The following is a 24,455-nucleotide window of genomic DNA, read 5'->3' on the forward strand; positions in this document are numbered from 1 at the left end:
GCTCTCGAGGGGACAGGACCCTGGCACGGTCAGCTGGGCAGGCTGCATTTCACCCAACTGGCGGAGGGAAGAGCTCTTTCCAAGTCCTTGGCATTCAGAGTGGAAAGGACCTCCCCCCATCTTCTTCTCCATCTAAGCTCCCTGCCTCTACTCCAAGCTCCCCTTCCCTTCCTGCTCAAGTAGGCCTCATTCGCCAACATGCAGCGTGGTGACTAGCTCCCGTCTCTCACCAATTCCTTTATTCTGAACATCCTGAGTAATGATAAAAGGACATGCTCAGAGAAGTGAGACAAACCGTCAGTTGCAGAGGTTTGTCCCTCCCCTTGGCCCCTGCTCCAGTCAAACCTGTTTTGTTTATAGCTCCTGAGAAACTGCGTTCACCTACGGCAAGGAAAACCGTATTCTCAGGTCTAGGAGGGGAGAGCGGACCTGGTGACGTGCCAGGCCCGAGTCTGGCTGAGCAGCCAAGGACGAGCTAATTCCGTGATCACAGCAATGCAGTCAGTCGTGCAATTCAGGTGTTGGGAGGGAAAGGTGGCTTAAGAAACGGCAGTCATTCCCCTCAGATTGTTTGGGAGTGAATACAGCACCAGCTGCAGGACTTGGCTCCATTTACTCCCCGAGGTGAAAGGAGCCACAGCATTCCCTCCCAGCTGGACTGTGTACAGGCTTCCCTGGCCCTGTACTGTAGCTGGTGACGCTTGGTGCCGCGCAGCAACAGGTGAGTAACCAGTGGCTTCCTAGAACCACATCCGGCTCTTGCATGGCCAGCCTTCCCCACATACAGCTACTGCAGGGATTTGACATTCTCATCTTCGGGGTTACACACAGTATGAGAGCCTGATGTCCTATTTTGGGGAGTGGGGTTAGGAGTTGAGTAAGGGAACGTAAAAGGCCAGTGGTCAAAGTCAAAGAAGGTAGAGAGCTACAACACAGGATAATTATTGTTGAATTTATTAAAATAAGTTGACTGCCAAATGTTGTACCACATTCCTAACTTGCAGCTATGCAACTTGTCCAGGAGAGAAGACAAGTGGGAAGGAACATCTGTCCTGCAGGCAGCGCTCAGGGGGCTCCATGGGCCTTCCCTGGGCCCCAGCCCTGACACAAGGCAGTTAACAAATGGCCCTGAGCACTCCATCACAGCCACTTCTGTGTACACCCGGGGCGGGCTGAGCTGGGACAGCAGCACAGGGGTATGGCCTGTCTCCTCCTCGCTTTTCCTTCTACCTACATGTGGGCTAAATTCACTGTGCTCTGTGAGAATCCAAAGCAAACGCTGTACAAGACTCATGTACTTGAAATAAAAATGTTGACTAGGATGATGGCATTTTGATGGATTTTCAAAATATTGAAAACCACCAACTCCTAAGTCCTCTGGGATAATTTTCTCAGCCGGTGGGACAATCTCCACTTACAAAACACATTCAAGGTGAGCCGTTTGGAATGGACACACTAAAAATTCCCCAATGCCTAATTATTTCAAGATACTTTATTTTCAAAACAGGTCACAACACTAAGCTTTTGGCCCATTCTGCCAACATACAAGCTACAAACGCTTGCTCAGCAGCTGAGGGGCACTCCTTAGTAGCATGTTTGAAAATTGAATAAAAATCCATATAAAACAAATATTCAAATAGTTTCCATAGGAACACAGATAAGTGACCCCATCTCCTAGTCTTCCATACTGTTGCATTCATGCCAACCCTACTTACAGACATCTCAAAACTAGCAGTAATTAAGTTAAACGGTCCCCCCAAATCCCACAATTCAAGCTAAACTCGAAGTTAACAGCTACAGGAGTGGCACCTACACGTTAATGCTAGCTGAAGCACAGGCAGCGGGGGGACGTTTCATCCCGCTCTCCCAAGCACAGGACACTGGCAGAGTGCTGACGTCTTGCTCCTCTACTTCGGGCGGGAAGTCGTGGTTCTGGATCTGCTGCATCAGTTGCCTGAAGGACAGAAGTAGCATATTCAGAAACCCTGAGTCACCCCGTAACTGGGCAGCTTCACACAAGAATCACTTATTCATGAGCCTATTTACTTCCTTGGTTACTAGGTCATCAGGAAGCAACTCAATGTTTCTAAAGCAAGCCTTTCTTCAGGACCATCATTTCCGTCACAGGGAAACCACAAGTCACGTGCATTCATTAAACTATTCTACTTATATATAAATACACTAATTTTTTTTGAAATAATTATACCTTTGCAAAAATCTGAAACCAAATACAGATCAGTATTCCCAGAAGGATTTTCTTTCCATTTGTATTTTCTGAATTTGACAGCATATATTCTTTTTTTTTTTTTTTTTTTTGACAGCATATATTCTTAAGGCAGAAAGGAAACTATTTTTAAAAACCTGGTTAGTGTTTAAATCTATTTTTTTTAAATATTTTATTTATTTATTCATGAGAGACACAGAGAGAGAAAGAGGTAAAGACACAGGAGGAAGGAGAAGCAGGCTACATGCAGGCAGCCCGATGTGGGACTCGATCCCGGGACTCCAGGACCACACCCTGGGCCAAAGGCAGGTGCCAAACCGTTGAGCCACCCAGGGATCCCCTAGTGTTTAAATCTAAACGAGACAATTTCCTTTTAAACCAGACAACTAACTAACTAACTAACTAACTAAATAAATAAATAAATAAACCAGACAACAGCCAGCAGAAACCTGAGGAAATCTGTTCTTATTAAACCATAAACATGTGTTGCCATCACTAACCATGTTGGCCCCGACATCACATAGTAGATAGTTGGCCTCTGGAATCCATTGAAAGTAGAAGCAGCAGCAACAGTGTAAGCACCCATGTTTTCAAAGAGCATCCAATCGCCCACGTGTATCTCCGGCAAGTCGCAGCGCTCAACAATGCGATCCAGACCATCACACGTGGGTCCCCATATGCTAGTGGAATAGTACTTCTCATCTGGTTTAGGTCTCTACATTCGAAGAGAGAGAAACATAACTAGTTACCCTTGTTATTATGACCACACATCTTAACTGCTGCATATGCTATGTTCAGAAGGTACCTTCTGCAGAAGGGGCTTCACGTGGGCATGATCATAGAGGATGCAATTAAATGATCCATACACTCCATCGTTCACGTAATACATAAAGGTTTGTTCACTCGACTCATCTTCATCTAGAAAGGCAGAGTAGTCTCTATTACCACTTTCTGTACCAACTTACAACTATGTGTGCAGTGATTCATCCTTTATACGTACCATCGGAACCTGTCTGTTCCTTTAAGACGAGTTTTTTGGCAATGATGTTAACTGCGAGCGTGAAGGCTGACGCAACGTAGTATCTGCCGGGCTCGGCTATGACCCTTACCCCCGAGTCAGCCGGGAAGTACTTGTCCAGGGCTGGGTTGATAACACTGGTGATCTACAAGAGTGAGACAGACAAGGACAGTCATTATCAGGGGGAACTAACAGCAAAGAGCAGAAACCAGTGCTGTGACAGGACAGGATAAAAAAACGTTGAAAGCAGCCACCAGCAGGGAGGTTTATTATCAAGCAACCACAGAAGAAAAACAAACCAGCATCTCCCTAAAAAAAAACCCTGTGGTTTCACTTAGATTCCCCTCTGGATACCTCCCCTCCTTTGTAAGATGTTATGGGTAGGATTCTCCCCAACAATAAATCACCTCTTACTGAGATATCAAGGTACCAAGTACTTTAACCTATCAAACTCACACCAACAGGATAAAACTCTTAATTCTTGTCTATCTCACAAAATCTCAGTAAGAAGGTGATCTGTTTCATAAATTCAACCACCACATAAGGGTCCACTTCATGAGATATGAAGTATTTAACTTCGTAATTAAAATGTTTAAAGGAAAATACAGTATCTAGAAGAGCACACTTGGGGTAACGACATATGGTCCACACACTTTGCACAGCAACATTTCCTAAAGTAATCAACTGTTTTACACGATTGGGTGGGGGCAAGAGACTCATTTCAGTTTGGAATGCCAAAGCACACTAAAATACATAAAAAAAAAAAAAAAAAGACTATTTATTCATGAGAGACACAGAGAGAGGCAGAGGGAGAAGCAGGCTCCCCGTGGGGAGCTCGACTTGGGACTCAATTGCAGGACCCTAGGATCACACCCTGAGTCAAAGGCAGACGCTCAAGCACTGAGCCACCCAGACATCCCAAAATACAATTTTAAATAACACAGAACTCACTGAAAATATCCTACCAAGACACTATTTCTAGGTTTGTACGATTTCTTTTGAAATTAGTTAAAACACTTAAGTTCTGAAATACTCCAAAATGGAACGTGCTAAAATAGCTGTTACAGTTTTTTGTTATAAATTACCTCTTCAAATTTAAGCTTTACATCCTCAGATCCAGGAAAGCCACCACCGATATCAAGCAGATACATGTTGAAACCGACCTCAGCCTAGAGTCAAGAAAATGAAGTCAATCGGGTATAGGCAGACTGATAACAAGTCATGAAAATGTATGCAACAAATGGGTTTAATCCTCTGGCATAAGGGATGACTTTTGCAAAAGGTTAATTCTAGAGCCGAGCCTAGTTACTGTCAGCCCTGGGCCTCCTCCCCAGCATGCTTGAGTTTATATACTCACTCCCATGTCAAAGACACAACGGGCATCAGAGATGGCTTGCACAAAGGTCTCAGGATCGGTACAGCCACTTCCCACGTGGAAGCTGGGGCAAAGAAAGGAGAATATGCTATTTTTGAAAATTACTACTTACAGCAGGAGAAAACTTGTAAAACATGCATTGTCTAGTATCTTAGCCTCTACGCCACCACCAAGATCTCACCTGACACCAATGACGTCAATATTTAGCTCTCTTGCCCGTTCCAAAAGAAGCCTACTGGTTTTGAGTGTGGCACCAAATTTAACACTGAGGCGACAGACTGCTTTGGAATCATCAGTGGCAATCCGCAAAACCAACCTAGAATCAGAAAAATGGTATTAAACTTCCCATGACAGAAGACCACTTAGAGCCATGGTTAAGATAAAAATCCGTGGCTCTGATACCCCATGGTTGGAATCCCACACAGTTTTATTTATCAAGAGGATTTAAGATTTTCTACTCTGCCCCTGACCCAGGACATTTTTACATTTTACTTAAAGCATAGGAATCTCAAAACTGAAAATCTGAATTTGACAATATGCAGGTCCCATATGTGACCCTGCCCTTAAATGGAGGAGTAACTCACTTTGCCTTTGGATGTGCCCTGGCAACTTTCATCAATTCAACTTCACTATCAAAAGTCATCATCTGGACTCCATTATTTGAAGCGTACTTAATCTGAGACACTTGTTTACAAGGATTTGCATAGATAATCCTCTCTGGAGGCACCCCGAGACTCTGTACCAATTGTATTTCAGTCTGAAAAAGATGAGAGTATATTATATATACATAGTTCATCAATGAAGGAAACCGAGTAACACTGGAGTTCACAGTCCCCCCCCCACCCTCAACTTTCATTACTATCTATTGCCGAAGAAACACAATTTTGATCTGCCCTGTTGGGAGCACCAGGGCCATTTCAGATCATTTTGGAGTCCTGCTGTTTTTGCTTACCTTGCTGGCACAGTCAAATCCTGTTCCGATGGCAGCAAGGGTCTTCACTATGGTTCTGCTATCATTGCATTTGACTGCATAAAAGGGGGTGACCCGAGGAAGAGCTTTTAACCATCTCAGATGTTTCTTTAGAATGTCTCCCAGGTCAGCAACATAGAAGGCATCCTTATCATCCTACAGCAAAAGTGGGTACAGGGAACTTGTTGGCTGCCTAATCTCACATCCCACAGGCAGCCTCAACTCTCATTCCCACCAGTCTCAACGGATCCTCAAGTTTTTAGCCTGGGCACGGACACAATGTCACTATCATATGGAATGATCCACAGCGAATAAATTCTGAATTCCCTAACCGTGTGAGTTCCATTACATTTCCTGAGGACCCCAATGAAGTTTCTCAGTCATCTGCCCAGCATTTTCAAAGCTGCATGGCCAGCATGGACTTAAGATACTTACAGAGGATGAAACTTCATTAATTTTTTGGTCCAGAATATCCTTGGCAGTAAAGCCTTCATCGAGGAAATGGCAGTCGAACTCTGCATTATTAAAGTTGTTCATGGTTTCTCGATGCTCCCCCAAAACTTAACAAACTGCAAATAGGATGGAGATATTTAGAAGCCATAGCCATACCCAGTACTTCGTAACAAAAACCTGCAAACTACCACGAATACTTACACAGAAAACTAGGAGATGGAATTTAAAGAAATTATTGCCAGTTTCTCACAAAAGCCAATTCTCTGGAATTCCAAGTCCCACTGAAAACACGTGTGTCCCTGGGGCCGCCGTGAAAATGTCCTGATCGGCAGAGAATTTGCTGTCCACCTTAGGAACATATCAAATTGAAAGATCAGGCACTGACTGCACATACACAGGAAGCAAGGCCACTTACACACACTCTGTAGATAGCTCACTCACTGGATTTGGGAATCCCATTATTCCAGGGATAGGTCACAGGATTCCATAAAGCTCTGCACTATCTAAAGACACCACAGGTTCAACGCTAAACTTTCTCAAGGTGACAGGCTAAAATCCCATTGTAGTACTTAAACACCGCAAAATAAGCATTTTAAATATTCATGCTAAAAAACCCATAGGAAGCATGTTTCAGGGGCACCTCGGTGGCTCAGTGGTTGAGCATCTGCCTTTCTTTTTTTTTTTTTTTTTTTTTTTTTTTTTTTTTAATTTTTTTATTTATTTATGATAGTCACAGAGAGAGAGAGAGGCAGAGACACAGGCAGAGGGAGAAGCAGGCCCCATGCACCGGGAGCCCGACATGGGATTCGATCCTGGGTCTCCAGGATCATGCCCTGGGCCAAAGGCAGGCGCCAAACCGCTGCGCCACCCAGGGATCCCGAGCATCTGCCTTTCTGTCTTTGGCTCAGGTCGTAATCCCAGGTGCCTGGGATCAAGTCCCACAACAGGCTCCCCAAAGGCAGCCTGCTTCTCCCTCTGCCTCTTTCATAAACAAATAAAATCTTTAAAAAAAAAGAAAAGAAAAGAAAAAGAAAGCACATTTCAGAATCTTCACTTAGTTCTTTAAAACAGGAAATTTTTTTAATGGTCAGTTTGATTTCAGAGAAGCTTTAGCTCTTTAGAACCTTAAAGTATCATTTCAGTAATTCTGAAAGATGCCTTATAAACACCTTGCTATCTCCTGTTGTCACTAAGTCTTAAACGGAACAATCTTTAATGACTGATGGAAATGTCATGGAAATGTCTTAAGGCTAACCTTACTGAGCGCTCCTCAGTTCCTTAAGAATTTCACGAGCTAATTTTTATGCTATTTTATTTTCATGCCACGCACGTATTTTTCCAGAGAGTAATCACCACATCAACAAAATGTATACAGTTGTGGGATCTGATCAGAAATCAGCGTTCTTAAACCAGCGTGGCTGGGCGTCAAGTCAGTGATTCTGCAAATCTCATCTGTCCTTACCGGCACCCTGATCCTTGCTTAGCTAGGACAATAATCACATGGAAATGATTTTTGGCTAACTTTATGAATAACAAAAATAAAAAAGCAAACAGGAATTATGAATAAGCAAAAATAAAGCTTGTAACATTCTGAGCCACTGTCCTCGGTCTTTGTTACACGTGACGTTGGTAAATGAGTTATCTTAAAATTATTGATTTTATAACCTTTTTAATTTCTGTTAGGCAGGACTTTCTTTCCACTGTGCGACCCACTTCAGTGCCTGCAGCCTACGGCAGAGGCCAGGCAATGGTTCGGGGCCATGGTTTGCTCTGGCATGGGACACTATGAGAGGCCCAGGGGGACGAGCCTGCCATAAATCCAAACCCATGCGTGGTAGAATTGGTCTTTTGATGTTGTGTGACTTTTAAGACTTTAAAACTTTCTTTTAAATCTCTACACCCATCGCGGGGCTCGAACTTAGAGCCTCCTGATCAAGAGCCGCCTGCTCTCCCGCCTGAGCCAGCAGGGCGCCCCTAGTAGAACTTGTTTTAAGACTTGATCTAGTATGACTTTCTGGCGCAGTTAACCTCCTGCGTTGCCTGAAGCACCTCTAGGGGAAGTCGAGAGACTAAAGGGACAGCAAACCCATCCTGTCTATATAATGAACACTTATCACAGGCTTGTGCAGTGACAGACCGGGATCGTTAGTTAGGGTCTTGTCAAATAGCTTTCAGGGCAGTGTTCAAGCTTAAACTTGGGCAGTTGTCACCACTTTGAAATAAATTGCTCTTAAGTACCTCTTAAAGCTTCATTTGAATAACTTGCAACACAGAGCCATTCCACTTTGTAGTGCCCTGTACAGCGAAGTTGACTTAAAAGTCAGGGCGGGTTAACCCAAGACAGCGCTCCTCTGCTACCAAATCCCTTCCTGCCAATTGCGAAGTATTTTGCCAGAGACAGGGACCAGCTTAAAAAAAAGTCACGAGGCAGCGAAATGATGCCCACTTTTAGCTTTAAATAAAGTCAACACATTCTGTCCTCCCCAAACATTTCTGAGAGGTTCTGCTTCCCACACTTACACCAATTATTGGGGGATCTCAAACGACCACAATACATTGTTTTTTTTTTTTGTTTTTTTTTTTTTTTGCAAACCCTTAAGGGCTGCCTCCTACGTGTAGGTCTGTTCTCCCGAACTGGGCTCTCAATAGTCTAGGCCTTTCTTAAACCTCTGAGTCCTGCAAAGATCCCTTCCCGGACCGTTCCGAGCCGCGGCTAGTGGAGAAGGCATTGCCACGGCTCCTGGACGGCCGTCATATAGCTCCGCTCGGGCGAACTTCTAGGTCGGGTCACGTCCTCTGCACGAGAACTGAGAGGAGCGAAGGTCCGCCTCACCGCAGCCCAAGTGGGCCGAGCGACGGGAGCCCGAGACCCGCACGGGCCCGCTCCCACCTCTCCTGCACCTGCTGCCGCGCGAGTCTTAAAGAAGAAGAATAGCGGTTGAGGAAACCGCGGGCCTGCCCGGCAGCTTCCGGCTCCGAGTACCCCTGACGTGGTTCGGAAGCGGGAGCCGCGGTCCCCTCCGGCCGCCGGGCGCTCGCGGGGCCGGGGCTCGGCTCCCCGCTTCCGGGGGGACAGCAGGCCCCGCAGGGTCGGCAGCCGCGGCCGGCGCCGGGACCACGTGTCCCCCGCGGCCCCGGGGTCCTCCCGGCCTGCGGCGCGGCGCGGCGCGCGGGGACACGTGGCCGGCCCCGTCCCTGCCTCCCCCGCCCGGACGCGCCCCCTCACCTCAGAGCGCGCGGGCGCCGCGGGCCAGTCCCATGGAGATGCCGCCGCCGAGCGCGCAGGACCGCCGGCCGCCCCGCCGCCCCCGTCCCCCGTCCGCCGGCCGCCCGCCGCCTCGCTCCCTCCCGCGGAGGACCGCCGGCCCGAGGTGGCGCCGGAGCTCTGGCTGAGGGGCGGCGGCGGCGGACGCTGAGGGACTGACAAAGCCGCCGGGCCGGCGCTCCGCTACTTATAGCGCCGCGCGTGTCGTCATGGAGACGCACCAGCTCAAACCAGCCGCGATCGGTTCCGTCCGGGCGTCCTCCGAGGAAGGGGGCGGAGCGCGGCGGCGGCGGCCAACCCGCGGCCGGACGGAGGGGCGGGGGGGCGCGGGCGACCCGACGTCAGCGCCTCCCGGCGCCCCTCGGCCCGGCCCCGCCGCGGCCTTGCGCACGCGCACGACGCCGCAGGGCTCCCCGGCGGCCTCGCGCCCTTCCCGGCCCCGCGGCGGGCCGCGCACGCGCACGCGCACGCGCACGACGCCGCAGGTCCCCGGCCCTCGGCGCCATCCGCCGGCCGCGCGCGCGGAGGACCTCGGCCTCGGGGCGGGAGCGGCCGCCGCACGACCGCGGAGCCCGCGGCGGACCGATGCCCGGCGTCCGCGCCCGCGCCGGGCAGCACTGTGCCCCCGCCCGGCTGTAAATGCCTCGTGCCCGGGGGCAGGGGCAGGGGACCGCGGGGCCCCGAGGTCCACGTGGACCCCGCCAGGTGGACTCCGGCCCCGCCGTCCCCGGGACGGGACCTGCCCCATCCGGCCCCGCCCCCCCCGCCCGGGCGCAGACCCACGGAGGGGCAGGTGCGCGCGTGCTGAGGGTCACCTGGCAGGTGGTGGGCGCCATGGCCCGGTCAGCTGTGCCCCGACCCCGACCCGTGGCAGGCGGCCACGCGAGGCCGCGCGCGGCGTTAAGCCGGAGACTTGTCTCAGGGCCTCGGGGAAGGACGTGGAGGGGCTGCAAGCCAGCGAACCCCTCCGCTGCCCCTACCCACGGGTCGCCAGTGCAGCCGTCTCCGAGGGCGGCTGCCATTGCCTCGCTTTGAGGGCACAATGAATACATAAAAAACCCCAAACCCTGGGAAATCTGCTGTCCCTTAGAGCGTGAACCCTCTGGTGCAGGGGGGAACCTCTTTGGGGAGCGGGCACCCGCCGCTGGCCCCAGGGAGGGGAGAAGGAATGTGGGGGGCTTCCCTGTCTTTCATTTTACCATTCTTCCCCTTGAAGGCGAAATGCAACACTCAACGTCCCACCCTAGAGTGTGGGGTGTGACCTACCTGAGGGCCACCTGTGAGGATGTAAAGGACGGGTAAAGCTGGCCCAGGTGGGGCGGTTGGTGCAGAGGGGCTGCGGAGGAGCTCGGCGCTCTCCCCTGTCCCTGGTGCCCACTTGCTGTGTGATCTTGGGTCAATGACCTCCCTTTTCTGGGCCTCGGAAGAGGTTTGACTAGATGACCCAAGGATCTTTGCAGAGGCAAAAAGCCTGTGAGGTTTGAAAAGTTTCCCTTGCAGTGTCCCCCCAGGCCTAGGGCATACCTTGTTCAACTTTATTTTTACGTAGTCCTTGAGCAGCTACTGGGGGGGTGCCAGGCACCACTGGACTAGGGACAAGAGAAAGGGAGTTATCTCCACCCTATGGAGGATGAGATCAAGAACCCATCACAGGGATCCCTGGGTGGCGCAGTGGTTTAGCGCCTGCCTTTGGCCCAGGGCGTGATCCTGGAGACCCGGGATCGAATCCCACGTCGGGCTCCCGGTGCATGGAGCCTGCTTCTCCCTCTGCCTGTGTCTCTGCCTCTCTCTCTCTGTGACTATCATAAATGAATAAAAATTAAGAAAAAGAGAACCCATCAGAGAATGTTACAGCCCAGACACTAAATGGGACAAGCTCTAGAATCATGGTGAACACAAGGATTTGTCCCCCCCTCTCTGTGAAGAAACATTTTGTCCCAATGACAGAGTTTTTCCCACATTCCAGAAGTCTCCCCTGTCCAGCACTACGGCCAAACAGGGATCAGTGCCCACACCCCCAGTTCTCCTTGGCATGTCAATCAGCCAGTCACTGCGAGACGAACACTGTCCCGGCTCTGCAGCCTCCTCCAGGCAGTGGGGATGGGATGTCTCCACACATGGGATCCTGGTAGCAGCCTGGCATGGGGGGGGGGGGGGGAGGACAGTCAGCCCCCATCTTGCCAGCAGCTTACTGCCATGTGAGTGTGACCTGGCCGCCTCCCTGACTCTCTGGGCTTCTCTTTCTCCAACCATTAAGGGAAAGTTTAGGGCCAGATCTAGGATCCCGTTTCAGCTCAGTTGTGTGATTATATTTTAGATTTAGAGGTATTAACTGAAATTAGAAGCAATGTCTTGATGGAGGAAGCCAGATAGTCTGTCCCTCTGTTGTACCTACGTGCTGCTCACACCCAGGTCACCCATATATGCTGCCTCTCCTGCTAGCCCACACTGAACATGCAAACTCCTGCCCACATGCCGTACTTTCCTCTGGGGAGGCCACGTCTTGCCCCGATGATCCATCTGACCCAGTTAGAGAAACAGAAGCAAGAGAAGGAGGCAGTGCTGCTTCCTTGAGTACTGGCCCAGCTGGCTACAGGGAAGCTCTTGGACAGAGGCCCTTGGCCTTGGGTCTGGGAGTTAGCAGGGCCTGAGTCATTAAACCCAGCTCCTAACCTGGATTTGAGAAGATAAATCGGTGATGACTAAACCTGGCCTTATTCATATGCATGGCACTAATGTCTTTCTGCATGTTTTCGGTAGACTCTGTCGTCTCTGGTACTATTTCTTTCCTTGGAGAGAAGCAACAGATCCTTGTAAACTACGTGGTGGCTCCACCTAACGCAGAGGTGAGATTTTTGTGTTTGGTGCAGAAAAGGTAATGGCAGCAAACAAATACGTCAAAAGCCACATTGGATGTGCCAGTAAGAGCTGTACCCTTAGTCATCCCACCTAAGTTCCGGGACCAACTCCCGTTTTTTTTTAGCTACCCTCACCACCAAGCTCATTCTGGAGCCCTGGGCTTCCCTTCCCCTCACTGGGTCTCAGCTCTTTGTGTAAAGCGCTCTCTGGCTAGATCAGAATCCAGAAACATGCAAGCTCTTGCTCTCTGATCTTCTGAGAATCTCTAACTCCCCCTTTACAATGAGGCTTATGGATAAATCTGTTGTATATGTTTTTTGAACCAAAAATGAGAACACGTCTGAAGAAGGAGCTGCTCACACGAAAGGGTTTATAAAGGTATATATAAAGACAAATTTAAGGAGGCATCTTTATGGGAAATAATTAAATAACATCAAGGAGAACACTCAGCAAACATTTACATATCCATGTAGTGATTGTTGGAACGTTAGGCATTGAGGGCTTCCTGGAAAATGAGTCTGTGTTCTGTCCGCATGTGCAGGGTCATCTGCTACTGCGCCGAGTTTCTTCCCAGAAACACAGAGTTGACTATGGAGTGAGGCTCACAGCATCCAGTTCCATGAGGACTTGGGAGACGGTAAGGCCTGTCCTTACAGGGCGCCATAACTCAGGCCACCTGGGAAGCAGCCATGGGACACTCTAGTCACATGTGGATGTTGGACCAGAAATAGTGCTCTGAAGCTCCATCACTCACCAGCAGGCTAGCCTTGCCCTTGAATTGCTTGAGGTGTTTCCAAAAATCCAATCCGCCCTCCAAGGTGGAACGTGTGCCATCTTTGCCAATATCCAAATGATGTGCCCCGGGCACAGACAGCTTCCGGGAGGCCCTCCTTGCTCTGAGCAACACAGGCATCATCAGAGAAAGGGAGCACCTCCAAATGCCTCTGTTGGAAGCTAAAGACACCCATGTGGAAGTCCCAGGACGTTTGTTTTATAAAGTGTTGTATCACTGCCCCACCTTGCCCCCGCCCTGGTGTGGCTCCCTGGGAAGTTGCTGGCACAAAGGCCATCTGGCCGGAAGTGGGCTAGCCCTCCCCGCCCCCAGAGCCCAACAGCGCCCCCTATGGCAGGTCGGTGGCCACACGGTACATTGCGGAGAAAAGGTGGCTCCTGTCCAGATGTTAGGAGCAGGAGTTCATCTGACTGGCAAATTGAGGTCAGCAATGCTTTGCCCCTCACAGTCTGCCTTCTGAGCAGCCTGAAGACAGAGTCCCGGGATGCGTGTGCTGAGCCCGCATTCCCATAGGCCCCCTCCCACCCATGTGGGCTGACAGCAGGACACAAGTTTTCAGATCTGACCATTTCACTCGTTTATTTAAAACTCTTCACTGGTGGCCTTTGGCCCAGAAGGGAAAGTCTGAATGCCTCAGCCTGGCACGCAGGACCTTCGGAGGTTTGCTCACTTTCCCAGTCTCCTCTCCTGCGCTGGGCTGTGCTCCAGCTGTCCTCAACTGCTTGGTTCTGTGGACTCTGCCCGCCTGTCATCACAGCATGCATCACACAGTATGGGCACCTTGGGTCTTGTCCCCTCCCCCTTCCTACTCCCTTTGAAGTCAGGACCACAATTTACTTATCTCCATACGTCCAGGTTCTAGTACCTGGCATGCGGAAGTCACTCAACATTGTTAGGTTGGAATGAGGGCTGCCCTGAGAAATCTGTGACTTGTGGTTACACGACAGATTAGCTCATTAGAATTTCTCCCTATGTGCCGTCAAAAATTGGAGGAAGAGAAGATTCTGAATATTCTTCCTTCGGGCATTCATTCATTCATTCATTATGTGTTGTTGTTGTTTTTAAAGATTTTATTTATTCATGAGAGACACAGACACAGACAGAGGGAGAAGCAGGCTCCATGCAGGAAGCCTGATGCGGGACTCGATCCTGGAACTCCAGGATCATGCCCTGGACGGAAGGCAGATGCTAAACCACTGAGCCACCCAGGGATCCCCAGCCACCCAGGGATCCCCTCAATATGTGTTTTTCTGGAGTGTCTCCTACATGCAGTTGATGTGCTGGGTGAGGGAGGATCCACGAGCTGCAGCTCTGGGCTGGGTTCTTGGTCACCTTGGCACACTTGCTAAGGGCCTGGCCTTACCCACTGCCTTTTTTGATTTTTTCCTAGGCTTCAGGTGACTGCCTCTGACCGCACATGTTGTAGAACCTGTGCTGGGTTTTGCCACTGGCCTACTTCTTGCTGGAGTTCCACCATAGAGGGGCCCCACCTCTGGGAAGCCCCAGAGCCCACAGAGTTCTTCCTCTCATGCCAGGAAATAGCATGTGGAGGGGCCTTAAAAGCATGTACTCTGCCTGGCGTTGGTGTGAGCTCCACATTCCGGCCAAGTCAGACTCAGGACTGAAGGGCCAACAGTATCGTGCTGGGCTGAGCCATTGGGTCCGTAGGCATAAAGCAATGGGTGTCTGGGCTTATCAGGAGAACCTATAGGAGCATCTCAAGGGGTTTCATGTTCTCTCCTTTCAAACAATCTGTGAAACCTTATTCTAGGCCAGGCCCCCTCTAGCTGCCAAAGAGGAGATGGGTCAAGGAGGTCTCTGTCCTCAAGGAGCATGCAGTCAGAGAGGGAGGCCAGCTCCCAGGCTTGCGCTATGTATGTCTGGCCACCAGGACAGTGACCACACAGGGTACCACCAGGGGGGCCCAAGGACAAAGGCATAGGAAGGCTCTGGGTAATAGAAACAGAAACATGGGCTTGGAAAGGCTCACCCAGGGCTGGGCTGAGCTGGGGAGGGGCCGAGGGCACCCATGATAAGGGCTCGTAGAGAGGTAACCATCCATGTAGCTGGCTTCACTCGGGTAGAGAGAGAACTGAGGGCTACATGAAGGGACTCACTCTGGGGGCAGCCTCTGACCCCCAGGGGCCCTCTCCTTTGTTGTGTAGACAGATCAGCACTGACCTCCATCTGCATTTCCCATCAGCCCAATCAGATCCTTGCTGACAACAGGACCCAGGGATCTCGAAGGGCGAAGGGCGGGCAGAGGGGCTAGCCACCATAGGCAGGTATTAAACACTCCCCTGTGACGGGCCATGCCCTGTAGCAGGGCCCCAGCCCGCAGTTCAGCAGGGTGCATTCAACATGGGAACTAGTTACAGAAATAACAGAATATCTAACAGCTGCACAAAGCTCCTCCCACCCATAGGGCTCGACATAAAAGGGAGGAAGGGCCCCCAGCAGAGCTGTGGCCACCTGGGGGCTGTTCAGAGACACAGTGACCAGAGGGGCCTGGAACCACCGAGAGAAAGCAGCCAATGCCAGGGACGCTGCTCAAAGCAGAGAGACAGGAAGAGAAGGACCCAGCTTCTCCCTTCCTCCATTCTCTTACTAGGGCCTCCTAGTTGGCAAGAGAGCTGGCAAGCGATTTTTGGAGCTCAGCCCCCCATCTCCATCCACCCAAGAAACAGAGCCTGGCCCTGATGGGATCGGGCGACGGGTGTGAGACCAAGCAGGCTAATGACAGGCATAGTTCCTTTTCCAAAGGGTATCTTCCTTTGGAAGGATAAATAAAATCTTCCTGCCTACTTGAAGGATGCTTCCTAAGAAGAGTTCCAGTAAGCCCAGTATCACGCTTCCTATTGGCTTCAGCAACGGGAAAGTAATCCTGTCACATACCAAGAAGTCTCAAGGAAGGGAGGCTCCAGCTTCATTCATTGAGAAATTTAGGAACAACACCAAAGACCCAAGTCCTGTTTGGTTTCTCACTTCCATGCTCAGAGTGAGGACCCAGCTCCCTTCATGGTTCTCAACAGCTGCCCTGGTTCCAGGCATCAGACACAGATAAAGCAAAGGCTCGTGGAAAGAGGGAAAGGGCATCGCTTCCTCCATCTCTCTTCTGCCAAGAAACAACTCTCCCCAGTATACTTCCCTTCCTGTCTTGTTGGGTGGAATGGTCATCATATCCTCTTACCTTCTCAATCTCTAGGAGGGAGGGAGGGTGGGATCTCCCTGGTTGACTTAAACTGATTTCTATTCACCCACTAGCACTAGAAATGCGTCTCTTATCTGCTGCCTCTTGCAGGGCACACCCGAAAATGCTGTCTGGGTTGGAGCCACCTGAAGGACCTGGGTCTGGAGGAAGCCAGAAGTCCCAGGAAGAGCCCAGCTGGGAGCTGAGCTGGGAAGAGTTAGAACCAGCTGGACAAGAAAAAAGAGAAGCGACACAGATTGTATTTTTTTACAAAGGCAGCGGCTCCAATGTGTCAGCCCCCTCTTCAAGAGTGAAGTGGAATCTGGGCTGCCTTGCGGCTTGTTTAAACCTACAGAATGTGGCAAAGGCAGGGCAGCTGGAAGCTTCCACCTCGCGAGCTGGGATGCTAGCCTTTGGAGCCCTGGGTCACCTTGAAAGGTGGGAAGCTGTCTGGAGGCCACCACGCTGGGGGAACCCCAGGCCAGGTGAAGGGCCCACGTATAGGTGCTCTGCTCACAGCCAAGCTGAGCTCCCAGTGAGCGGATAGCCGATGCCAACACATACAATCCAGCCCCAAGCCAGGGAGTCACTCGGCCTGCCACCTCTTCCCCACTGAGGACCCAGACATCGTAGAGCAAAGACAAACCTGGCCCTACCGTCCATGACCCACCAAATCTGCACATGTAATAGATGGTTGTGTTACCCCCAGCAAAGTTTGGGGGTAAAGCCCCCATAGCCATATAAAACTGAAACAGACAGCTATAATATTCTTACAAAAAAATTCTGAGTGGGGTGCCTGGGTGGTTCCATTGGTTAAGTGTCTGACTCTTGGTTTTGGCTCAGGTAATGATCTCAGGGGTCATGGGATCGAGCCCCGTGTCAGGCTCTGGGCTCAGCAAGGAATCTACTTGAGATTCTCTCTCTCCCTCTGCCCTTCCCTCAACTGATCCACTCTCCGCCCTGCCCTCCATCTAAAATAAATAAATCTTTTTAAAAAAATATTTGGAGCTGGGTGGGCCTGCATACCCTGGTGAGCAGCTCTCTCTGGAAGGACCCAGCTGGAGGTCTAGCACAGGAGGCACAGAGTGCGCCCTGGTGACAGTGCACGCATGAGAATCCCAGCCCTCTCTGGCAAGTCAGTTCATTACCTTGAATCTCAGTCTTTTCATCTCTAAATGGGGAAAATAATAGAAGTCGTGTCTTGGGGTTGCCACGGAGATTAAATGAGATGATTTATGCACAACACCTATCTACTGAGTTTGACACCTGAAATGGAAAACTTTTTAACACCCTCCTCCTTGATACAACAAAGTTGTTTTCTGCTAATAATGTCTGTAAAAACCAGCAGCAATTATTACTTTCTTTATTTGTTCTCTAGGTTTAAAACAACAAAAAAATCGTTTTAAAAAAATCGTTTTAAAAGAAGAAACTTCAATTCTACAGGTATTATTCAAATGAAATTAAATGTTTCACGTATGAACTAAAATCCGTACCCACAGGACACAAGTATCACATCGTGCAGTTGGCACCTCCACCGCTTACACTTTCCACAAGGAAAATACAAGTAGAATGATAGAATTGAAATAATTCAAGCTCTGTTCCTTTGCATTCACAACGTTGTGACATTGTTATTTCAAATCTGTCAGGGGAGCTGGAGACATGAATTGTTCCGGAGCTGAGCTCAAAGGCAGGGATGTTCACTGTCAAAAGCAGCAAAGTCCTGGGCGATCGGGGACCGGCTGGTTAGCCTCCAGGAGGATTGCAAACCACGAGAAACTGAACAAACACAATGCAGTCACGTCTGTGTGCATCAGGGGCCAACTATAGAACAGAGAATTTTCCAAATGAACCTAGGTGCAGAATAGGACGTTTACGATCGGGCAAGCAATGAAAATGTGAACGTATTCTTAAAACTCAATTGTAACCGTGGTGATTGTTTAGAACAAAGGAGTTTTTTCAAGGAGGAGTATTTCATCTGTGACTTCGGATAGAATTGATGGGCCCAGGGACAACGACAAACAAGGCAGCTTTTGGTCCATTTCATTATTATTTTCAAATTGCCTACAGACATTGCAGGTCCCTACTGCCTGTACCGGGGAGGAGGGGGAGCGGGCAGGTGCTCGGTTGTCCGTCCCGTCTGAAACCACAGCTCCCGGTGAGCAGACACTTTAGTTCACATTACAGCTGCCCCTGGGCTCTTGGGGAAAGTCTTTCCTGCATCTGTGAGTGGGGGCATCTAGCTGTTATTTGGTAGGGTGGTTGGACGTAGGAATCTGTGAGGTTGTTGGTTACTGAATTATTCCATAGATCATAAGGTGCCTGCCTGGCTCTGGCCCTGACATTTGAGAGGGGCTCAACCACCAGCAGTTGAGAACTCTCATATCTGCTTCCATGTCTACCCCAGCCAGTTCCCGTCCCAGAATGCCTTACTCTTAGATCTTTCCTGATTGCAATTTGCCTCATCTCAAATCAGTGCAACCCCAGGAACTACATTCCTGCAGGTCTGTTTACCTCTGCCCTTCTCCCGGGTCCCTTGGCCGTATCCGGTCTTGTCTGGTCTTTGCTGCTTTGACAAGGCAGGGTATTAGCATTCAGGTGCATTTGCTGGCCTGTCACCCCACGGAATCGCATGTTTCCTGGACGATGAGGCCATGTTTTCCCTTTGCTGCCTCCCTTTAGAAACCAAACACCCACAGTCCCTGATAAGGTCCTCGCTTCTGATGTTTGAGGTCACATTCCATACAGACTCTTGGTGCTGATTTTAGGGTAGATATGTGGTCCCAGATGACGTGTCAGGTGGATGTAAATCCTGGTTTGCCTGGGACAGTCAGCTCTGGTTTATGCTGTTGTTCCCACATAATGAGTGATTGTGTTCCCTTCTCTCGTGTCCTGGTTTGGCTGAGAAGTCTCATTGTCCCCTCCCTCTAGGTGATCCTCGCCTTGTCTCCCTAGTCTTCTCATGACCTCATGGGCACTCACCTCCTCCTTCACTGTCTCTCTCCAGAATGCACCTGCCATTTCTGGGATTCTGGGAGTTCGACTGCCAATGACCTTTCAGACGGGTCTGAGCCAGCGGCCTGGGCACTGTTACTGCTTTAAGCCAAAAGCAGTGCTTGGAGATTGAAAGCAAGATGAGAGCAGGAGGAGGGGAGAGCCATGGGCAGATTCCCTCTGCCTGGGACGCTCACAAATGAACCTGTTTGGGCTGCGGGTGTGACCGTGGCTCTCTCGTACAGCCAGGAGTAAAATCGGTATCACACTTACTAAGCACAATCCCATAGTAAGGATGAGAAGCCTTAAACATGTTGCACCTTTCATCTAGCAAACCCACTTGTAGGGCTTTATCTAGCCACAGATATACTCTAAAAAGCAGGTGACGTTTTAGTCACAAAGGTATTCATGAAAAATGTCATTTATAATTTTAAAAATTGGAAACACTTCAATTATCCAACATGAGGGGCACCTGGGTGGCTCAGTGGTTGAGCATCTGCGTTCGGCCCAGGTCATGATCCCGGGGTCCTGGGATCGAGTCCCACATCGGGCTCCCCGCAGGGAGCCTGCTTCTCCCTCTGCCTGTGTCTCTGCCTCTCCTTCTGTGTCTCTCATGATTAAATAAATAAAATCTTAAAAAATATATATCCAACATTAGTGGAAGGGTGATAAAATTATGCTGTGGCTGTAGATAAAACAGTACTCAGTCTTTATGAATGTTTTTAATGACTTGGAGAAATGTGCTATGTGATAAAGTGAGAACAGCTCCATAAAACTGTGTATCTGGTATGAATTATTTTTCATTTTTCATTGTGGCACAAAATGTAGCTCCTAAAGCCTACTATTGTAACCATTGTTAAGTGCGCAATCCAGCGGCATTAAGTACATTCACAAGGTTGTGTGACCATCACTATTCTCCATTTCCAGAACTTTTTCGCCATCTACCATTCACCAAAACAATCACTGTATATAAATACATATGAATAGATGGAATTTTTATTCTTTTTTTATGCTATTCTATATTATCTTTTTTTTTTTTTTTAAGAAAGAGGAAGTGTGTGCAAGGAGGGGAGGAGGAGAGACAGAGACTCCCAAGCAGGCTCCATGCCCAGGGAGAACCCCACTCGAGGCTTAATCTCACCGCCCGGAATTCACGCCCTGAGCCAGAATCAAGAGTCAGACGCTTCACCGACTGAGCCACCCAGGCGCCCCTATATTATCAAACTTTTAATTAACAGGCTAATTACTTTGTTGATTTAAAACATATTTCAAATGCTTTCTAATGGGAGCAATGCCATCTTCATCTTCAAAATAGCATGTGAGCGCTGCCTACAGTACTCTGGAACCATTTTTGCCACAGTGAAATTTATCAAGAGAGTAAAGAATTGTGAGTTTAGATTTCCTTCGTCATGTTTGGGACATGTGCACATATGTTAGCATGGTTGCCTGTTTAACTTGTGTTTTCCCCACCAGACTGAGCCCAGAGAGGGGGCTTGGGGTCTGTCTCATTGCCAGGTTCCAGTGTGGTACGCAGGGTAGGGTTTTAGTGGATGCCCCTTAAAAGAAGGATACTGGAAATTTTATGTCCATTTTAGGCATGGAAGTAAGGGGGTATTTTTCCTTTTTAAATCAGAAGTCCTCTACTGTGTGACCCTCTTATAGTTCAGTGGATCCATTCAGTGTACAAATATTCATTGAGCGCTTTGTGTAGCACGGCCCATTCTCAACACCTGGACACTATAAATTTAGGCTCATGTCTTGAATTTCCAGCTGAATTCGATCACTTAAAAGATCATAGAGATGTTCGCCGTTTTGTTTTCTCTTTTCTGACGATGCTGAGGATTTCTGAGTTATCTCATGCCAATTTGTACCAGAGAGACAGCTATTTCCTCTATCTCCACCCTCTCCAGAGCACCTGTGCCTTCCATACAGCCTTGGAAGAAATCTACCCTCGGGCTCAAGCGATTGATACCTGACCCAAACCTGCCGGGCCAGATTCCCTCTGCCCAGAGTGTTGACACGAGTGCTGGTGCAACGGAGCTAGAAGGCCTGGAGTCTGATCAGCCAGGATCAACTGTGCACAGGCTGCTGAGGAAACTGCAGGAGTCTCTGTGCACAGAGCAACAACCCTGTGGGGGGAAGGCAGGGCAAAGGGAACTCAGGAGGGAGACAGGGTTGTCTCGGGCTAGCAGGGGGCCACTGCCAGCCCTGTGGGGCAGAGCTGCCTCCCTCAGATCTCATGTGATTTCCCGGACTCCTTAGAATAAATTTCCCTTTGCTTCATCAAGGTCGATTTGGCTTCTTGAAAGTGACCATGTCCTAGGGATAAACAGGAACATTTTCTTGGAAGATCATGATTTGATTTATAACCATCTCTCCATAGTTACATTTCTAGGACCAAAAATGCAGGCGAAGTGCAAAGTAAGAGACTGCCTGTAATTCGTTTGTGTCCCCACCACGTGAGGTCTACACAAGAATTCATTCTGGGCAGAACTGATCCAGCACCATGATGTAGCTGGTGGATTTCTCCCCGGAGGATGATGTCATTGTCCCCGGGTCTAGATTTCCTGACCACATCTTGACTTACAGACTTTCTCACGTGCTCCTATGATATGGGCCTTCCTGAGTGGCTCCCGGGGTCTATAATGATACGCTCTTTGCACTCCCTCCTGCCAATGACACTCACTTTCTACGTCTGTACCATCCATTGTGTGATGATGGCTGTGTTGGCTATTTCTGCTGTCCAGTATGGCGAGCCGCTAGCCACGTGCGGCTCTTGAAATGTGGCTGGAGTGACTGTGAAATCAAATTTATTTATTTATTTAAAGTTTTTATTTATTTATTCATGAGAGACACACAGAGAGAGGCAGAGAGACAGGCAGAGGGAGAAGCAGGCTCCCTGCAGGGAGCCCGATGTGAGAATTGATCCCAGGACCCCGGGATCATGCCCTCAGCCAAAGGCAGATGCTCAAGCACTGAGCCCCCCAGGCATCCCAAGAAATCAAATTTATAATTATATTTCATTTTAATTAGTTTAGACTTTTAAATAGCCATGCCTGGCTGGTGGATAGCACGTTGGACCCTGAAGCTTAGGCGAAAGCTATAAATGTTGATTTCAGACATACAAATAGCAAAATACCCAATGGCATTTGCATTTTGAAGACCACCTGAACCTACTGGGCCCATGCTGCCCTTTCAACCTGGCCCTCCAGGAACTGTGTTCTCAGGATGAGACTCTGGCCCAGGACCGGATATTCCTTGGAAAGTCTGTTGACTCAGCGCTTTAGAAGCAAGTGGGAACGGCTCCCTGAGCCACAGGCTGGGCATCCTCAGCCCTGACCTCCCTTTGGAAGAAAGCACCCCTGTAACTCTCTCCTGAGGTGTCATACATGCCGGAGTCTGAGAGCCACCCCATGACATAATTTTAACTTTAAAACCACTTTTTTCATGCTGCTGGACAAAGGCAAGTCTTCCTGCTTATAAAACCAAACCCCTTATTACACTAAATGGACTCTCATCTAACCATTACTTTTGTGAAGCACACACTGGCCTGGATGAAGGATCCGGAAGGATGCTGAGTTGCAGATTTGAAGCACAGGGGAAGTGTTCGCATCACTGTCACACCCTTGTGAAGTCACACGTGGACAACTCCCAGTGACATCACTGAACGCAGCTCACAGAGCGGCCTTGTGGCCTGAAGACTGCAGAGGGGGGAATTACAGTGCTCTGACCTGTACCCTGCCTCACTTTTCCGGCCTATAAAATGGGAGGGAGGGACCACTGACCAATGAGCCCTAGGGTCTTTACAATGCTGACTTTGTCCAGGTCTGAAGCGAAGCAGAAGGAGGGGAAAGACCTGCCCCGCAAAGTGAGTGGCCCATCTGGGCAGGAGCTCCAGCCTCCCGTGCACAAACAGAGCTGTACTTTTGGTACTTGGCAAACACCAGCATCATGATCCACCTTCACAGAGAAGTAAACCAGTCGGTAAAGCTTAGATTATGTCCACCAAACGCCAGGGACCTTAGCTGGAGAAGAGCTTAGGTTTTGAGGCAGACAAGCTTGGGTTCAGCTCCCAGGCTTGCCATAGAATAGTTGTGTGACCTTGGACGAGTCACGAATTCTGTGTGCCTCTGCTTCCTCGTGTATAAAATGAGGATAACAATATCCATTGTATAGGCTTATCGCTTCTTGGTGCCCTTTGTTCTGCCTTTAATTCATATATAATAACTGATAATATTTAGCATTAGTCAGAGTTGATATTTTGGTGCTGAGACCACACCAGTTGTTTACGTATTGAAGTAATCCTGCAGTCCTGAGCCTTCTGGCCCCTCAGCCCCAATCATGGGACCCTCTTCCCCCTCCCAACCCCCCCATGATTCAGCAAAGAAAGAGCTGCTGCCTAACCCCCTACCCCATCTGATTGGTCTGTGTCTGCATAAAAACCGTTGTTAATTAAAAAAAAATTAATAGGTTTTGTTTTTCAGAACAGTTTTAGGTTTACAGAAAAATCCAGCATAAAACACAGAGTTCTCATATACCTGCACCTCTGCCCACCCACATTCCTTATTATTATTCCCTGTTATTAACATCTGGCATTCATGCGGTCTGTTTGTCACAACTGATGACCCAATATTGAGATATCAGTACATTATCATTAACTAAAAGTCCGTTGTCTACATTAGGGCTCACTTTTTGTGTTGTATGGTTGTTAACTATTTGTAATGCCATCCCGAGTATTAACAGTGGGCCAAGCTTTGTGAACAGCTCTGTGCCGGATGCTCACTCTTGTAGGTGTTTCCCAAACACCTTCAGTGAATGTTTTATCTTAATCAAAAAGAGAATATAAAAATTGTGTTTGTTTGAGAAGTCTGCTGGCCTAAAATGAAATGTCCTTAGTTGATTATTAGGATTAACCAGTGGGAGCTTTCAAGATACACCAATGCCCAGACTCCCACCTCCACCATGAGAGCAGGAAATTTTGAGGGGAGTGGTACCCATGCATGACCTGTAAAGCCCTGAGGTGGTCCTACCGTGCTGCCAGGGACAAGTCCACAGCTCCACAGCCCTGCCCTTCAGATGGAGGCCTATGGTCTCACCGTAACACTGGGGGTCTGGTAGAAATATAGACTCTCAGGTCCCTCCCCAGCCTTTCTGAATCAGAATCTGTGTTTTAAGAAGACCCAGGTGATCTGTGGGCGCATAGGTGTTTGGGAAGCAAAGATCTAGAGCAGGATCCTGAGTGAATATGATGTGTGATGTCATGTGAACCCTTCCATGGGTCAGGGCCTCCCCTGGGAACCCACCCAAATAATGGGCA

General features: G+C 49.3%; 1 protein-coding gene, 1 long non-coding RNA gene and 1 other non-coding gene across 3 annotated transcripts; 1 reads left to right on the forward strand and 2 right to left on the reverse strand.

The window, feature by feature from the left end:
- Positions 1-938: 938 nt before the first annotated feature.
- Positions 939-9,422, reverse strand: ODC1 (ornithine decarboxylase 1). The gene is made up of 12 exons (XM_025454672.3): positions 9,267-9,422; positions 6,242-6,388; positions 6,023-6,156; positions 5,570-5,743; positions 5,202-5,374; positions 4,799-4,933; positions 4,600-4,681; positions 4,328-4,411; positions 3,225-3,387; positions 3,030-3,142; positions 2,725-2,939; positions 939-1,954 (listed from the first exon to the last, which is right to left on the reverse strand). Exons 3-12 carry the CDS (start codon positions 6,122-6,124, stop codon positions 1,810-1,812), a joined length of 1,386 nt encoding a protein of 461 aa, XP_025310457.1. The 5' UTR covers positions 6,125-6,156; positions 6,242-6,388; positions 9,267-9,422; the 3' UTR covers positions 939-1,809.
- LOC112665133 (small nucleolar RNA SNORA42/SNORA80 family) lies at positions 7,739-7,871 on the reverse strand. The gene has a single exon (XR_003140240.1). It is a non-coding gene; the product is annotated as a small nucleolar RNA SNORA42/SNORA80 family (small nucleolar RNA).
- Positions 9,423-10,155: 733 nt separating the features above from the next.
- On the forward strand, positions 10,156-21,033 carry LOC112664840 (uncharacterized). Its single transcript, XR_003140035.3, has 3 exons — positions 10,156-12,151; positions 12,706-12,801; positions 16,259-21,033. It is a non-coding gene; the product is annotated as an uncharacterized LOC112664840 (long non-coding RNA).
- Positions 21,034-24,455: the final 3,422 nt, after the last annotated feature.

Source organism: Canis lupus, chromosome 17 (assembly GCF_003254725.2).
Source record: "Canis lupus dingo isolate Sandy chromosome 17, ASM325472v2, whole genome shotgun sequence".
Taxonomy (NCBI): Eukaryota; Metazoa; Chordata; class Mammalia; order Carnivora; family Canidae; genus Canis; species Canis lupus.

Coding starts and splice junctions, on each gene's coding strand:
- ODC1 (XM_025454672.3), bottom strand. CDS start 6,124: ATGAACAACTTTAATAATGCAGAGTTCGACTGCCATTTCCTCGATGAA. Junction 4,412..4,599: donor GTTGTGTCTTTGACATGGGA/GTGAGTATATAA, acceptor TCTTGACTCTAG/GCTGAGGTCGGTTTCAACAT. Junction 1,955..2,724: donor GTGATGTCGGGGCCAACATG/GTTAGTGATGGC, acceptor TCTGTCCTTCAG/GCAACTGATGCAGCAGATCC.